Source organism: Hylobates moloch, unplaced genomic scaffold (genome assembly GCF_009828535.3).
Source record: "Hylobates moloch isolate HMO894 unplaced genomic scaffold, HMol_V3 SCAFFOLD_17, whole genome shotgun sequence".
In the NCBI taxonomy this organism is placed as follows: domain Eukaryota; kingdom Metazoa; phylum Chordata; class Mammalia; order Primates; family Hylobatidae; genus Hylobates; species Hylobates moloch.
The window spans coordinates 33,282,620-33,300,572 of NW_026652292.1; the positions used below are offsets into that span (position 1 = coordinate 33,282,620).

The window sequence follows — 17,953 nt, forward strand, 5'->3', positions numbered from 1 at the left end:
GGCTAATTTATCTAATTTAATTTCTACTGTGTCTTAACAATAATTTTTACAGTGACTGTTCTAAAAATTATTATAGGTTCTTTAAAACACATCTACAGAAATAGCAACTGAAACTGCCCTTTAAAGAAAAAAAAAATTGACAGCCTAATTTATCTAACTTCTTAGTGATGTTTATTTTGGTTGTCATGTTCAGTAATCTGTTGGAGCTTGTTGGAGGTATCAGCAGCCTATTTTACTCTAAGGACTTAAGAATTTTAAAGAACATTGCTAGTCTTTTGAGATTTATTTAATGTAACTCAATTTTTCAGAGATTTATTCTTTTGTTAGGCATTTGTAACTATAATTCTTAGTCCTTGAATAATGATACAAAAAGCTACCTACAGTTTTAGTTACTGTGTCATCCTACCTGAATAAATAAGAGGAAAAAGATATGAGAGGGAAAGGTAGAAAGTGAGAGGATGGCATACTTTTCTTTGTATAGCATTGTGCAAGATTTGGAACTTCATAATAAGGGAGCTAGGAGAAAGTATCTTCAAGAAATGTTTTTGTCCATGTTCAGTATCCTCCAAATACAATTTTTCTGGCTTTTGTTTTGTTTTGTGAATTTGGTTTTAGTGGGGTAAAATAGATAACAGCCTATTAGCTTTGAGCTTAGGAAATTAGCATAACTAGTTTATGAGGTCTAGATTAACAGGAAAGTGCTGTAGGTGATTGGGTCAGCATTACTCAGGTAAGAAAACTTTTTGAAACTGGCATTAGTTTTTATTATCACTTTGTTGTAGGTAAGGCATAAATAGGAGTTCAAAATCAGATATACTGTCAGGAATTTCTTTTTGGTTTTTCTCCCCATGATCTTTGCTATACTTAAATATTTTGTCTTTCCAGGAAGCCCTGTTTATTAAGTAATAATTTATTTTCTGTGTTTTTATTAATGAAAATCCTGTTGGTACCTGTTGGGGCTGAGCACCATGATAATTATACTGTATAGGTGATTAGAAATTAAGCCAAAAACAAAGACACCTGATATTTTAGTGAGCTTTCTTAACCTTTAGACAAATGAACAAATTTGTTAGGTAAACAGAGATTAAACGGCTGAATTTAAGCTACTATAAAACATTTATGTTCTTTTGTTTGCTATTAGAAGAGAATAAATAGGAGATAACTAGGAATTTGGAATTTAGAAGAATATTTTAATATTCTTACAGAATTCTATGCTCTGAATGCTTTCTTGCTAAAGTGAGGTATTTATTTGTATATTCTTAAGCTTTTAAAAAACGTTACTTGTCTACTTTATGAACAGATATTGTTATTTGATTTATTTGTATGAGCATACTATTGATTCTGAAAAATCTTATAAACAAGAACAAATGAGATTAATGAATTGCTACTTTGGAAGTTAGTTTGTAACCATGCCCTTTTCGCTAGTCATTTGTTAATAAAATTTAAGAAATGAAAAGCAAGGATGAATATAAGGGAGCTGAATTTTATTCCTAGAGACTAGTATAATCTATTATGGTCCAAGTGATGTTTTGGAAGTTTCGTAGGGTTGATTGAGGTTTGTTAGGAAGGGGAGGAATGCGTTTTAATAATTTGTCACATTGATATTTATAACTTACTTTTAATCCCAAAATACAGATGAGCACTAAAGAGACTGCTACAGTCACTTAATTTCTAATAATCTGATTTTATTCCAAATAGTCCTGAACCAGCTGCCTCTTCCATCTCCTTTACCTGCTACAACTACAAAGAGCCTTCTCTTTAATGCACGAATAGCAGAAGAGGTGAACTGCCTTTTGGCTTGTAGGGATGACAATTTGGTTTCACAGCTTGTCCATAGCCTCAACCAGGTATCAACAGATCACATGTAAGTATGATCAATTTTATATCTAATATAAATGAAAAGTTTTGGCCTTACTAAGAGAAGCCGTATTCCTGGTTTTATTTCAAAAATTTTTAGATGCATAGTTTTTTTTTTAAAATATATCAGTATCCGAGGGAGAATATAGTCTTATTGCAATAATAGATTAATGAGATTTAAATAGGCAATTTTTTTTTAGATAATAATTCTGACCCATGTAGCTCCGTGGATATTTTTTCAGCTCTTTTGAACTTATCTTGGGGGATCCATCATTTGTGCAGAGATCTGGTCATGAAACTATATCCCTGTCCGGGCACGGTGGCTCACATCTGTAATCCCAGCACTTTAGGAGGCCAAGGCAGGCAGACCACAAGATCAAGAGATTGAGACCATCCTGGCCAACATGGTGAAACCCCGTCTCTACTAAAAATACAAAAAAAAAAAATTAGCCGGGCGTGGTGGCAGGCACCTGTAGTCCCAGCTACTCGGGAGGCTGAGGCAGGAGAATCACTTGAACCTGGGAGGCAGAGGTTGCAGTGAGCCGAGATCACGCCACTGCACTCCAGCCTGGCAACAGAGTAAGACTCTGTCTGGGGAAAAAAAAAAATTATTTTTCACTACAAAACCAATACATATTTATAACAACAACACAAAAATGCGTAAAAAGTAAAATCTCTCATTCTTATCCCTTCATATTCCACCACACAATGTTACTCATGTAACCTCGCATTGTTTTTGTTTTTATTTTAAAAATTTATCATGTAGGGGAATGAGGATAAACACATTATAATGGAGAGATATTTGCCTTAGATGCAGTACATATTTTGGGGGCATTTTTAAAGCTGATGACTCTAAGGTGAGATACTTACTAAATGGATTTTCTAATGGAGAAGCTAAAGAAATGATTGGTTAAAATCAGAAAGAAGTATAATACTACTAATATTTTGTCACTCCCAAAATTCAGCAATATCTAAATCACTTCTCTTTTTTTTTTTTTTTGAGACGGAGTCCTGCTGTGTTGCCCAGGCTGGAGTGCAGTGGTGCGATCTCGGCTCACTGCAACCTCCACCTCCTGGGTTCAAGTGATTGTTCTGTCTCAACCTTCTGAGTAGCTGGGATTACAGGCCCCCACCACCACGCCTGGCTAATTTTTGTATTTTTAGTAGAGACAGGTTTTCACCATACTGGCCAGGCTGGTCTCCAATTCCCGACTTCAGGTGATCCACCCACCTCGGCCTCCCAAAGTGCTAGGATTACAGGCGTGAGCCACTGCGCCCAGCCTCTAAATCACTTCTTATGCTTGTACATACTTATTCAGTAGTTTTCACCAAATATTTAATGATGTAAAGGAAGTAGCACACATATAATAAGGACTTATTTTATGGAGAGCTCCCGTAAGATTTCCCTGGAAATGTAGTGAGTCATATCATTGGACACCATCTTTATAGGTCTTCATGGTTAGATCCAATGAGTAGAACATTGACATGTATAATGTAAAATTAAAACACTGCCTATACTTAATTTTATCATCATCTCCCATGGTTATGAATTTAATTTGCTATTTACATTGAAGTTTATTGAAAATTGCTGCTGTGAAGTGTATTGAAATTTGCTGTTTGGGTTCCGCTTCTCCCGCACCATGACATTATTTGAGAAAACAATGTAAGATGGAAAAATTACATAACCTCTGGGTCTTGTCTTAATCAGTGTGGCAACAGTATCTTATTTGTAAGACATTCCCAGAAAGTCAGACTCACTCATATTCAGATGTAAGAAAATATATTCCAATACCAAATATCAACTTTTTGTGTAACTATCACTTCTCTACCCTTCCATTATTTTGAGTAGTTTAGAATAGAATGTATTTCTTTTCTATTTTAAAACTACTTGGAAATTATTAAACTCATAGTTCAATAAAATAGTGTTTTGGGCTTTTTTTCTCCTGACTGTGTAAAGTAAAATGAAGAAAAAAGATTGTCCTTAGAAGAATCCCTCTCTGTTATTTTTGATAATTATATTTCTCCCAGGGATAGCATATTTGAAAATTCATAACTGTTGGGCCAGGCACGGTGGCTCACGCCTGTAATCCCAGCACTTTGGGAGGCCGAAGCGGGCGGATCACCAGAGGTCAGGACTTAGAGACCGGCCTGGCCAACATGGTGAAACCCTGTCTCTACTAAAACTACAAAAATTAGCTGGGCGTGGTGGCAGGCACCTGTAATTCCAGCTACTTGGGAGGCTGAGGCAAGAGAATCACTTGAACCTGGAAGACGGAGGTTGCAGTGAGCCGAGATTGCACTCCAGCCTGGGGGACAAGAGTGAGACTTCCTCTCAAAAAAAAAAAAAAAAAGAAAAAGGAAAATTCGTATCGTTGGCCATACCATTATGTGTGATTTGCTTTTATATGATAAGTCTTCTTAAGAATCAGTCACCATTTTAATTTTTGACATTTATTTTCTCAATGCCAGAGAGTTGAAAGATAACCTTGGCAGTGATGACCCAGAAGGTGACATGCCAGTCTTGTTGCAGGCCGTCCTGGCAAGGAGTCCTAATGTTTTCAGGGAGAAAAGCATGCAGAACAGATATGTACAAAGTGGTGAGTTTCTTAATAACTGAATTCCCATATCAGAACTTGTTTTATATATATTTAAATCCAGGTGTCTTCTTTAACAAGCTGGCCTATCAGGAATGCCATGTTTATGCCTTCAGTCAAGCCAAGAACAAGAAGGAAACTAAACTGATAAGATTCTTGTAGTTTAATATGTAACTGAATTCCTTGAGAATTAGACAAAGCTTTAAGTGTATTTTGTTAAATATTTTGGAATATATCAGTTTACTCAGCTTAAAAATTTTTTTTTGTTTTAGAAAATCAGAATTAATTTGAAATAAGCCTTTCATTAATTAAATAAATATTTGCAAAGCTTTTGAACATGTACATTGTAGCAGGTATATAGAGTTTTAATACTGATTGTGATTATATTCATGGTTTTCTAGCAATTGATTTAATACTCCTGTTGCCTTAGCAACAGAAAAATTGGTTAGGTATTATTATTAAAGAAAAATTGATTCATAGTATTATAAAATAATGAAAATATTACATCCAACACAGATACAATTTTTATGTAGTCATGGAGTACCTTTGGGTTAAGAGCATTGTTCTGTTCAAGCTTACCGAATTGACAAGCCCAAGTGCCTGTTTGGCTCTCAAGATTAAAATAATCAGGGCGGGAATAGCTTGGACAACTTCAGAAAGTTCAACTTTGTTAATCAAATAACTGTGTTTAAGAACTTTACCAGCCGGGCATGGTGACTCACACCTGTAATCCCAGCACTTTCGGAAGCTGAGGCAGGTGGATTGCCTCAGGCCAGGAGTTCAAGACCAGCCTGGGCAACATGGTGAAACCCTGTCTCTACAAGAAAATACAACAACTAGCCAGGCGTTATGGCGTGCGCCTGTAGTCCTAGCTACTTGGGAGGCTGAAGTGGGAGGATCGCTTGAGCTCAGGAGGTCAAGGCTGCAGTGAGCTGAGATTGTACCATTGCCCTCCAGCCTGGGCGACAGAGCGAGACCCTGTCTCCAAAAAAAAGAAAAAATAAATAAAATAATTTTGCCAAATTCATTTTGGTTTACTTTGTTGGCAGCACTTCCATGATGCTTCCCATTCCGTTTCCTTTAAATAATATTGCTTTGCTGATTCTGTGTATTTGTGTTGTTTGAATGGTATTTTGAAAGCAATTGCATAGTTACTGTTGATTCCTCAAAATGCATAATGGGGTTGCTTCTGACCGACTTGCCTTTTAGCAAGTTGAAGGTAGGTATGCAGGACAGGGCTTTGACTTCACCAGAACTAATAAGTTAGATTGCAATAGTAGGAGACAGATATAAATAATGAAGGAAGCTAGAGTTATGAATGCTTTCTGGAAAAATGTTGGAATTGAAAGAAAATATGGAAAGAAAGTTGAGTGGAAGAAAGGCTAATAGAGTAGGAGTATTAGTTATATGAGAATGTGAGTAAATCTAATGTTGGATAAATGAATCTAAGGCTACTAATACTACATTTTTGCAACTTACATTTTTGAGTATTGGGGTAGTAAATCACTCTGATAAAAACTTTTAGAGTGTTCACCTCTCAGTCACATATTTTGTGTTTTATACTACATATACTTGTTTTTTAGTCCAAAATATTGTTTGATTTCTATATACCCTACTTTGTAAAAGCATAAACTAGCATTTAAAATTAATCGATTAATTGCATGTTATTTTTTTTTTTTTAAAGCATTTTCCCAGTGATATATGGCTTTGAAATTTTAAAAGTTGGCTGGGCATGGTGGCTCACGCCTGTAATCCCAGCACTTGGGAGGCCAAGGTAGGAGGATTGCTTGAGCCCAGGAGTTCAAGACCAGCCTGGGCAACACAGAGAGACCCTGTCTCATTGAAAAATAAAATTAAAAATAAAATAGAAATTTAAAAAGTTGATTTTGGGGTTGGTAAGTTTAAATATGAGTCACGCATATGGAGAAAATTTAATAAAATGCAAATCACTTTAATCATAGTTCTTTGGAACTTAGAGCTAATTGAAAAGGACTGTTAGAATTTCATTTACCTGTTTTATTTAGAAAGCCATTGCTTTCAAACTAGTAATTCCAGTTTGTCCCTGTGATGACTGTTAATTCAGGGGGGAAAAGCTTTTTAACTCCTGTCCCATTGAGTGTTCATCTCCCTCCAAAAGAAAAAAAAAAAAACCTCCAGCAACAATAATTATAGTAATTAAGCTATTAAGCCATGGAGCAAAACAATTTTGTGCTGAGTTTGAGTTGGAAAAGAAAAGTCAGAAGTTGAAATTTAGACTACATACTTAAGAAAACACCCGTCAATGGTAGACTTAGAGGCGATTTTGAAACCTAATTTCACTCAGCTACAATCTCTTTTGTAGTACTCTTAGCAAATGAACTTCTGTTTGAATATTTCTAGTGAAAGGCACTTTTTATAACAACAGCAGGAAATGAAATTTGGAAATATAATTTGATGCTTGCAGCTCCCAAAAAAGAGATTGGCTGTAGAAATCATAAGAAAATTCAGGGTGTTATTTGTAGATTTTTATCTGATTTTGAAATGTCTAAATAAGTGAATTTTTCTGTGTCTCCTATATAATGAAATGTCATGTGAATAATTGAGAAATAATGTGTAGCTTGGAAATAAGTGTAAGAACCAGAATGCTATTCTCAGGTTTTTATTTTTTAATCAAATATTCCGTTAATTCCTACGATGTGACAAAGAGTTATTGTGAAAGAAGGAATAGGTACATTCTGTTTTGCTTCAAAAGACATTCAGATGAAAATTACAGGAATTCAAACTTTTGGCCCATAAATAAAGTACTTTTCAAAACCTATGTCTGTACCATGATAATACAAATAGCTTTGTGAAATTAAGTTCCCAAGCGTGAGAGATATATATGATAAAATATTCATGTAATAAAAACTACCCTGAGTCCTGTTGTAGAAGGAAGTGTATTGTGTTAGGTGCGAGGGTAGATAAAACAACTTTTAAAAAAATCTTTTCAATTCCAAGGCTAAATAATAGAATATTGAGTAAGCAGGTAAATTTTAAAAAATATTATAATCTCTGTTTCTAGTCCTGGATTAGTTTTATGGAAAATGATGTTGTAATGAAATTGTTCTTGAAATTTACAGTTTTGCAGTGTCTGTATTTTGCTCTTTGAAATGAAAACATTGATCAAAAAGAATCTCTGCAATGTTTGAGAAAGAATAACTGATTTCAGTTATTTAAAGGACACTTTACTGTTAGAAGAAAATAACGTTCTGTATTTTCGTGTTTTGCATAGGAATGATGATGTCTCAGTATAAACTTTCTCAGAATTCCATGCACAGTAGTCCTGCATCTTCCAATTATCAACAAACCACTATCTCACATAGCCCCTCCAGGTAATATATGTATATATCATTTATTAAATATTGTCTTGTATAGTGAATATGCTGGTGAATATATGGTTCATACATTTAGGTAATGGTGGATTATTTAGAGTTTAAATAGTTGAAATACTTAAATAGTAATCCACTTTGCATTTGCCGTAAAATGTTGTATATGGAAATAGTCTGATATGCTAATTGAAGTAGCTACCATCTTAGTAATGTAATTTCATACAGACAAAAAATGTTAAAATAACTAATGTGTTTGAGATAAGAAGATTTAGGGAGCATGGCTTTAAGTACCTTAAACAGATTGGTACTTTTATATAAGTAAACAAATTACCTGTTTTTAAAGACTTTTTTATTGTAACTCTTTGATTATGAATTGTGAACAATTTTTGTATGTTATTTGACTATTTTGCAAGATTCTTCTGTTTGCATAGATTTTACATATATAAACTAAGAGTTCAGAGGACTTTGTGACAGTCAAATTTCAAGGAATAGCATGTTTATTTATTTCCTTATATTTTTTATTTGGGTTTTGGGTTTTAGCCGGTTTGTGCCACCACAGACAAGCTCTGGGAACAGATTTATGCCACAGCAAAATAGCCCAGTGCCTAGTCCATACGCCCCACAAAGCCCTGCAGGATACATGCCATATTCCCATCCTTCAAGTTACACAACACATCCACAGATGCAGCAAGGTAAGAAAATTGTTTGTAACTTTACTGGGAATGTCTAAGTGCTTTAATTCCAAGCAAATTTGTTTTTTTAAATATAATTATTAAACACAAACTAAAATACTGTACTGTATACTTGTCAGTGAACCTTTTTAAAGATATGGCTTAAATCATTAAAACAATGTTACACTTACCATTTGAAAATTTGTCATTTTAGGAGGTGAAAGCAGTGTCATTTTGGCTTTTTGGATTCAGTTATTTTATAACTAAGTATATTTAGGTGTGAAATTAAGAAGAACTGCATTTTTAAAAATTGCTCCTTCTTCTTACATTAGCACTAAGCCAAGGGACAATTACATTTTAATTGGTAAAGTAGATACAGTCAGCCTTTCACATACATGGGTTCTGCATCATGGATTCAACCAAACATGGAGTGAAAATATTTGGAAAAAAAATTGAGTCTGTACTGAACATGTACAGACATGTTTTCGTGTCATTATTACATAAACAATACAGTATAGCAACTGTTTACATAGCACTTACATTGTATAGGCATTGTAAGTAATCTAGAGATGATTTAAAGTACTGTATAGTGCATAGGGCTATATGCAGGTACTATGCATTTTATATCAGGGACTTTTGAGCATTTGCAGATTTTGGTATCCACAGAAGGTACTGGAACTAATCCCTTATGGATACTGAGGGATGACTACTATGAAAAATTTACTATACTGAAATAATTTGTAGTAAAAATTTACCATAGTACAGTAAAGGAAAATTAGATGCAAAAATTTGAGATTAAATTACCAGTTCTCACTTGATTACTAGTTCTTAATGTCATAATGTTGATATTATGATGTCTTTTTAAGGTTATATTACCTTGAGATATATTTCATGGTTACTAAATGATTCATTATTACTATAAATTGTATGTTTTAAAGAAATGTTTTAAAGCAGAAAAGTGCAAAGGATAATATAAAACATCTTTATTTTTGTCCCCCTTAATTAACAGCAAATTTTAAAAATTTGCTTTCAGTTACTAGTTTCTACATGTGTATTCTTGTTTATTATGCATGAAGTTGAAACTTTATTCATTAATAAACTTATTAATGTATAAACTTTTAACTTTGTCATCCATCAAAACAGCTAACTCTGGTTTCCCAGAACCAGATAATGAAATATTAGGTGGAGCTTTTTTACACACGAACTCAGGGAGAAACTGGGAAGCAAATTTGACACATTTGAAACAGACACAGCCAGGTGCGGTGGTACGCACCTGTAATCCCAGCACTGTAGGAGGCTGGGGCAGAGTAATCAGTTAAGCCCAGGAGGTCAAGACCAGCCTGGGCAACATAGTGGGACCCTGTCTCTACAAAAAAAAAAAAAATTAGCCAGGCATAGTGGCACTTACTTGTAGTCCCAGCTACTCAGGAGGCTGGGGTAGGAGGATTGCTTGAACCCAGAAGGTCAAGACTGCAGTGAGTCATGATCACACCATTGCAGTCCAGCCTGGGTGACAGATTGAGACCTATCTCAAAGAAAAGAAATAGACACGTAGAAAATTACTGAATTGAGTGTGAGTGCCAAACATACATATCTATGTGTATATGTAGATTCTTAATATTTGTAAAATACTAGTATACTCAGGTACACAAAAGTCTGAGGGACATTTTACATGTAATGGAGGAAAAATGTCAAAAGAGCACATCCGTTTCTTGTGTAAATATCCATATACACGTGAATGTGTGTAAAAAAGAATGTAAATTTTATCTCTAAGAAATGTGATGTTTTTTCACAAAATTAACTTAGCTTTTTAATATAGTTTGAGGACCTATTCAGTATTGTGTCATTTCTTAGAAATGCTCAGATAAAGAACTAAAAACCATACTCGGGGATTAGCCTCACCCAGTTATTAAAGTTATTCTAAATAAAAAAATGTAGTCAGTACTACCCAAAACAGTTTGTATATTCAATGTAATCCCTATCAAAATACCAATGACATTCTTCACATAAATAGAAAAAATTTATATGGAAACAAAAAAGACCCCAAATTTCCAAAGCAATCCTGAGGAAAAAGAACAAACAAAGCTGGAGCCATCACACTACCTGACTTAAAAATACATTACAAAGCTGTAGTAACCAAATCAGCTTGATACTAGCATAAAAACACATAGACCAATCCCAGGATAGAGAATCCAGATATAAATACAGATATTTACAGACAACTTACTTTTGACAAAGGCACCAAGAACATAAAATGAGGAAAGGACAGTCTCTTCAGTAAATAATGCTGTGAAAAATAAACTCAAAATGGATTAAATACTTAAATCTGAGACATGAAACTACTAGAAGAAAACATTGAAGAAACACTCCAGGATGTTGGTCTATGCAAAATACTTTTTGTTTAAGATTTCAAACCATAGGCAACCAAAGGAAGAAATAGACAAATGGGATTACGTCAAGCTAAAAAGCTTCTGTACAGCAAAAGAAACAATCAGCAAAGTGAAGAGACAACCTACAGGATGGGAGAAAATATTTGCAAACTATCTGTTTGACAAGTGATTAATAACTAGAATATCAGGAATATATAAGGAACTCAATAGCAAAACAAAAACAATAACAACAAAAACTCATTAAAAGATAGCCAAAAGATGTGAGTAGACATTCTCAAATGAAGACATGTAAATGGCCAGCAGATAACAGCAAAAAATGCTGAACATCGCTCACCATCAGAGAAATACAAACAAAAAGCACAGTGAAATATTATCTTTCCTTAATTAAAATGGCCTTTTTCAAAAAGACAGGTAATAGTGAATACTGGTAAGGATGTGAAGAAAAGGGAACCCTCATATACTGTTGGTGGGAATGTAAATTACTACAGCCTTTATGGAACAGTGTATGGTGGTTTCTCAGAATACTAAAAACAGAGCTACTGTATGATCCAGCAATTCCACTAGTAGGTATGTATCCAAAAGAAAGGGAATCAGTATACTGAAGAGATGCACGCCCATGTTTATTGCAGTACTATTCACAAAATACCCAAAATATGGGATTAACCTAAGTCCCCCATCAGTGGATGAATAAAGAAAAGGTGTATGTATACACAATGGAATATTACTCAGCCATAAAAAAAATAAAGTCCTGTCATTTTTCAGCAACATAGAGGGAACTGGAGGTCATTATGTTAAGTGAAATAAGCAAAACACAGACAAATATTATATGTTCTCACTCATATGTGGCAAATAAAGTGGATTTTAAGAAGATAGAGAATAGATTGGTGGTTACCAGAGGCTGGGAAGGGTAGAGGAGGGAGGCGATGAAGAGAGCTTGATTAATGGGGACAAATATACTGTTTGATAGGAGAAATAACACATAGTGTTTGATAGCTCAGTAGGGTGACTATAGTTGACAGCAATCTATTTTACATTTCAAAATAGCTGGAAGAAGATAATTTGAATGTTTTTACCATACAGAAAAGACAAATATTAAGGTGGCAGATATCTGAATTACACTGATGCAATCTTTACAAATTATATGAATGTATTTAATTATCACATGTATCCCAGAAATATGTGTCTCTATTATCTATCAATAATAAAACATAATTTTCTTTGAAAAAGAAAAAAATTAGTCTGGCAGGGAAGAAGTGGATAGGTCAGTAGGACAGAGAGAATTGCAGACGTAAGACAGTTTAGACTATTGAGAAAGGTTGCATTTTTTTCAACTTTATATTACAAAAATTTATGCAGAAAAGTTCTAAGATTAGCACAATGAACCCCTTCACCAACAGGTATCCTGCCACTTTGTCCTTAAGTACATCTGCTAAGAATATTCTCCTATATAAAAAATTAAGATCAGTTCTATGGTGTCATCTCATATCCAGAATACATTTGACTTTTACCAATCCAGTTGTCCTAAATATATTTTTAATATCTTTTCAAAGCATGTTCAAATCTAGCTTTTCACACATTGCATTTGATTTTTGCATCTCTTATGGAGGCTCTTTTAATCTAGAGCAGTCTTACACCTTTTTCGCCCCATGACACTAATTTTTGGTTTTTGAAGAGTTTGACCACTTTTGTTGTAGAATATTTCATATTCTAAACTCTACTCTTTTCTGCTGGTGTTGTTTAATTTGTTTTCTGTATTTCCTATCAAGTAGAAGTTAGCTTTAAGGTTTTACTAGTTTCCAGTTACACATTTTTGGCAGGAGTACTTGATAAGCAATGTTGTGCACTTTACATTGTATCTTATCATCATAAAATGGTCTGAGTATCAGTGGTGTTTAGGTGGTGAACCTCTCTTTACTGTAAAAGTACATATTTTTCCCTTTGCAGTCAGTAAATCTGTGGGATGATACTTTGAGATCATGTAAATATACAATTTCCCATGAGTCTTTTACTTAAAGGGGGTAGCATTCAGTGAATCTCATTTTATCAGTTTTTACAAAGTCATTGGAAAAACAATGATTTTTAAAAATTTTATCATTCTAAAGATTACATTTTAAAATCAGCATGTAAGAATGGATTGTTTAATAAATGATGTTGGTGATTGTCTAGGTATTTTGCAATTTTAGCTGGATTCCTGGATCCCTGAAAGCAAAAGTGTTCTAGATTAATAAGCTGTTTATATTTTTTCAGTCATAAAATTATAAGAAAAACGTGGGCAAATTTTTGGTATTCTAAGAGTTGAGAAGGCATTATTTCTAAGCAGACCGAAAACCTGGATTGTAGAAATGAAAAAAAAGATTAATTATAAATTTGTATATAAGAGAACATAAATATATAAATTACATAAATATAAAACAAATATGGGGGAAATATGCAACATTTATTATAAACACAAAGTATTGATTTAATATACCGAAATCTCATACAGATCGATAAGAACAAGACAAAAATGAACTAAAGAAGTAAACAGGCAATTTACTGGAAAAGAATAGCCAAGTCGATACAGAAAGATTTAATAAATATATGAAATTGTGGTCACCTTAGCTCATAGAGATGCATTCAAAATTAAGATGAAATAAAATTTTATATCAGATTGATAAACATTTCAGTATTCATAGTGATATAAATTGGTGCAACTTTTTTAGAGAACTGTTTGTTTGACAGTATCTATCATATAATTTAAAATTCATATACCTCACTCAGTAGTCCAAAATCTACCTCCCTTAAAAGAAGGGGAAAGGGATAAAAACATACTCAGACTGTTCTAACAAGTTCTACCAAACATTAAATGAAGAGATACTCTAATCTTAATCCATTCCAGAAAAAAGAAAAACAGCAACACTTTCTCAACTTTTTATAAAGTTAAATTACAATCTGGATACCAAAATCAGGTGAAGTGAGGGGAGTATGAGAAAGGAAAATTATCAATCAATCATCATATGTGGACATTCATGTCCTGTTCCCGAATTGAAGCAAAATGTTTCTAATTTTTTCTACCACTAGGTAAGATTAAATCAATCTCTCTTTTTTTTTTTTCCCATGCAGATGGGGTCTTGCTGTATTGCACAGGCTAAACTCAAACTCCTGGGCTTGAGTGATCCTTAAGCCTTAAGGTGAAACAAATTTTTTAAATAAATATTAAGAAACCAGGCCAGGCATGATTGCTCACTCTTGTAATCCTAGCACTTTGGGAGGCCAGAACGGGCAGATTGCTTGAAGCTTAGGAACTCAAGACCAGCCTGGGCAACATGGTGAAACTCCATCTGTCTCCACAAAAAATTAGCCAGGCATGGTGCTGTGTGCCTGTAGTCCCAGTTATTTGGAGGCTGAGGTGGGAGGATGGCTTGAGCCTGGGAGGCAGAGGTTGCAGTGAGCTGAGATCATGCCTCTGCAGTCTAGCCTGGGCAACAGAGTGAGACTCTGTCTCAAAAAAAGAAACTGAATAAACAGTGTTATCCACCTATTATGACAAAATTGGATATATATATGAATTGGTTAGTAGAAGACAATTAATATAATTCAGATTATGGGGCTGGGGTCCTGTGAGCCTTTTAATAGGTCTCAAAAGAGCATTCAGAAAGATTTAACTTCCATTCATGACATTTAAAACTTTTCACTGAATAAGAATACATTAAGCACTTTGGGAGGCCGAGACTGGCGGATCACGAGGTCAGCAGATCGAGACTATCCTGGCTAACATAGTGAAACCCCGTGTCTACTAAAAATACAAAAAAATTAGCCAGGGGGAGTGGCGGACGCCTGTAGTCCCAGCTACTCCAGAGGCTGAGGCAGGAGAATGGCGTTAGCCTGGGAGGCGGAGCTTGCAGTGAGCTGAGATCGCCTGGGCAACTGAGCAAGACTCCGTCTCAAAAAAAAGAAGAAAAATACATTAAGCTGGGTGTGATGGTGCACATCTGTAGTCCCAGCTACTCAAGTGGCCAAGGCAAGAGGATCACTTAAGCCCAGGAGTTTGAGTCTAGCCTGTGCAATACAGCCAGACCCCATCTGTATGGAAAAAAAAGGAGAAGAGGTTGATTTAATCTTACCTAGTGGTAGAAAAAATTAGAAACATTTTGTTTCAATTCAGGAACAGGACATGAATGCCTATAATGAGATTTATTTAGTGGGTGTCCCAGCCAATACAGGAAGATGAGAAGCGTTAAACTATGTATAATTATTGGTAAGGAAGAAAAAAAAGTGTCATTTTCAGGTGACATAATTGTCTTCATAGAAAATCCGAGATAAGCTACAGACAAGATACCAGAATTAATAAAAGCATTCCACTTAGTTACCGGATCCAATATCATTATAATGAAATCAATTGCATTTTTATATACAGAAATAAACAGGTATGATTATAATCTTTTTTGATAGCATTAACAATTTAAAAGAACACCACAAGATACCTAGGAATAAATTTAATAAAAGATGTAAAAGACTTTTGTGGAGCAAATTACAAAACTTTGAAAGAGATAGAAGAAAACTTAAGAAAATAAAGAGTTATGCCATCTTCATGGATAGGAAGACCCAATAGGGTAAAGATTATTATTACACCCATATCTATAAATTCGGTATAACATTGATAAAAAAAACTCAAGAAAGGTTTTTGTGAAATTTAACCTGCTTCTAAAAATTCATATAGAAGAAGTTCAAGAATAGACAAAATAATAAGGAATGAAGTGTAGCAGCTCAGTCTAACAGCAGTCAAGATTTATTGTAATATTGGTGTAGGCATGGAAAAATAACATATAGTGAAGTGGAACATGATGAAGAGCTTAGGAACATACCCATGGACAAATGTAAACTTGGTGCATATGGCATTATATCTTAATGGGGGAAAGAATGATTTCTTTAATTAATGATGCAGTTATTCATATGGAAACAAGTAACGTTGGATCCCTATCTCACACTTAAAAATTTTACATGGGTTAAAGACCTAACTGAAAAACCAAAACCGTAAGGCTTTCAGAAGATACAGGAGGCTGTCTTTTTATGACTTTGTGTAAAGGAGGGGATCTGAATGGCCAGTACACAAGAGAAGATGCTTGGCTTCACCAGTAATCAAGGAAATCCAAATTAAAGTGACTGTCAGAAACATTTCCTACCCTTAGAATGATAAAAATTATTGGCAAGGCTATAGAACAGTGGGAACTCTGATACGCTACCAATGAATACAAATGGTCATAAGTAATCTGTTATTTAGTAAGCTTTAAAAATATGCATATCTGGCAATTTCACTCCTAGGTATTGGCACCTAGAGCTCTTACACATTTATAAAAACAGTCCTCATGTACAAGAACATACATTGCAGCATTGTTTATGGCAGCAAGCATTTTAAGCAATTTGAACATCCACATAAGAATGAACAAATAAATAGTGTACATCATACAGCAGAGTATATGTAATTATTTAAAATAAATGAATTTAGGCCAGGCACGGTGGCTCATATCTACCTGTAATCCCAGTGCTTTGGGAGGCTAAGACAGAAGGATCATTTGAAGCCAGGAGTTTGAGACCAGCCTGGGCAACGTGGCAAGACCCCATCTCTACCAAAAACAGAAAAAGCCAGATGTGGTGGCAGGTTCCTGTAGTCCTAGCTACTCAGAAGGCTAAGGCAAGAGGACCCAGGAGTTTGAGGTTACAGTGAGCTATGATCATGCCAGTGAACTCCAGTCTAGGCAACAGAGCTGTCTGTTAAAAAAATAAATAAATAAAAGAATTTAAAACTATATATATATATATATATATAATCTCAGTATAATATTAAATGGAAAAACAAGTTATATAAGGATAGATACGTATATCATCTATATAAAATTATAATGTAAAAACAACACAATGAATTACTTAGGAATATATTCATGTATAGCAAAGGTATAAAGATAACACATAGGCAGAATAAACTCAGATCAAAATAGTGGTTACCTCTAGGGAGTAAAAGGAAAGGAATAGAGGAGAGAAATAACAGATAAATGGAGATCTTCAACTATATTTGTAATGTTTTAGTTCTTTTCAAAAACAGATGGGAATCTGGCAGTGTTAAGATTTGATCAAACTAAGTAGTCAGTACATGAGTATCTGTTATATTATTCTCTGTGATTTCTATAGGCTTAAAATTTTTGTGAATAATTACTATTCTCCAAGAATGTTAAGAATCTTTTAGTAAACCTTTTTTTTTATTCTTATTAATTTCAGCGTCGGTATCAAGTCCCATTGTTGCAGGTGGTTTGAGAAACATACATGATAATAAAGTTTCTGGTCCGTTGTCTGGCAATTCAGCTAATCATCATGCTGATAATCCTAGACATGGTTCAAGTGAGGACTACCTACACATGGTGCACAGGCTAAGTAGTGACGTATGTAATATATTATCATTAAGGTGATAAAATAGTTCTAATATTTGTCATATAACCTAGTATTTCCATTTCAAAATGTGAATGATACCTACTGTATATCATTATACTAGGTACTGAGTACAACATGGCTCCTGCACATACAGAGCTTAGTCTAGAGCAGGATTGGTCAAGTGTGACCAGTAGCCCGAACCACAAAGTGAGACTGGCTTTTACATTTATAAAGAGTTATTTAAATATATATATATATATGTGACAGAGACTGTATGTGGCCCACAGAGCCTAAAATATTTATTCTCTATTCCTCTATAATGAAAAGTTGGCTGACCCCTGACCTCGAGGTTTAGGTTCTTAATGAAATATTTCAGTTTTAGGTTAATACTGCTCACACTAAAATTTTTTTTTTTTTAGATAATGAGCCTGTATTTATTAGTACTTGACTCTTTTTCCCTCTAATACTTGTACGAAGTTTTGTATCTGAAATTTAATGTTGCCTTGATGTTATTAAAATATTCTACATTCTGGAAATTTGCCTTGTTATTGATTTGCTTGTATTTTATGTAAGCTGCATGTGTCTAAGGATAACACAGATGACAATAAACTCTGCCCTCAAGGCATTTACCACCTGGTAGAGTATTCATAGCTCCTTTTGTAGAAAAAAGCAAACAAAAATGGAGCATACTA

At 34.3% G+C, this 17,953-nt stretch overlaps 1 protein-coding gene across 2 annotated transcripts in view; it reads left to right on the forward strand.

The window, feature by feature from the left end:
- The window catches only part of NIPBL (NIPBL cohesin loading factor), a 113,196-nt gene that overhangs the window by 3,526 nt on the left and 91,717 nt on the right, over positions 1-17,953 (forward strand). Inside the window, exons 3-7 of one of the 2 annotated variants that reach the window (XM_032135776.2) lie at positions 1,699-1,864; positions 4,327-4,454; positions 7,702-7,801; positions 8,339-8,490; positions 17,112-17,272. In XM_032135776.2, coding sequence (XP_031991667.1) covers positions 1,699-1,864; positions 4,327-4,454; positions 7,702-7,801; positions 8,339-8,490; positions 17,112-17,272 — 707 coding nt within the window. Of the gene's footprint in view, positions 1-1,698; positions 1,865-4,326; positions 4,455-7,701; positions 7,802-8,338; positions 8,491-17,111; positions 17,273-17,953 lie in introns of those variants that run through there. The other variant, XM_032135779.2, reaches the window with a different exon arrangement.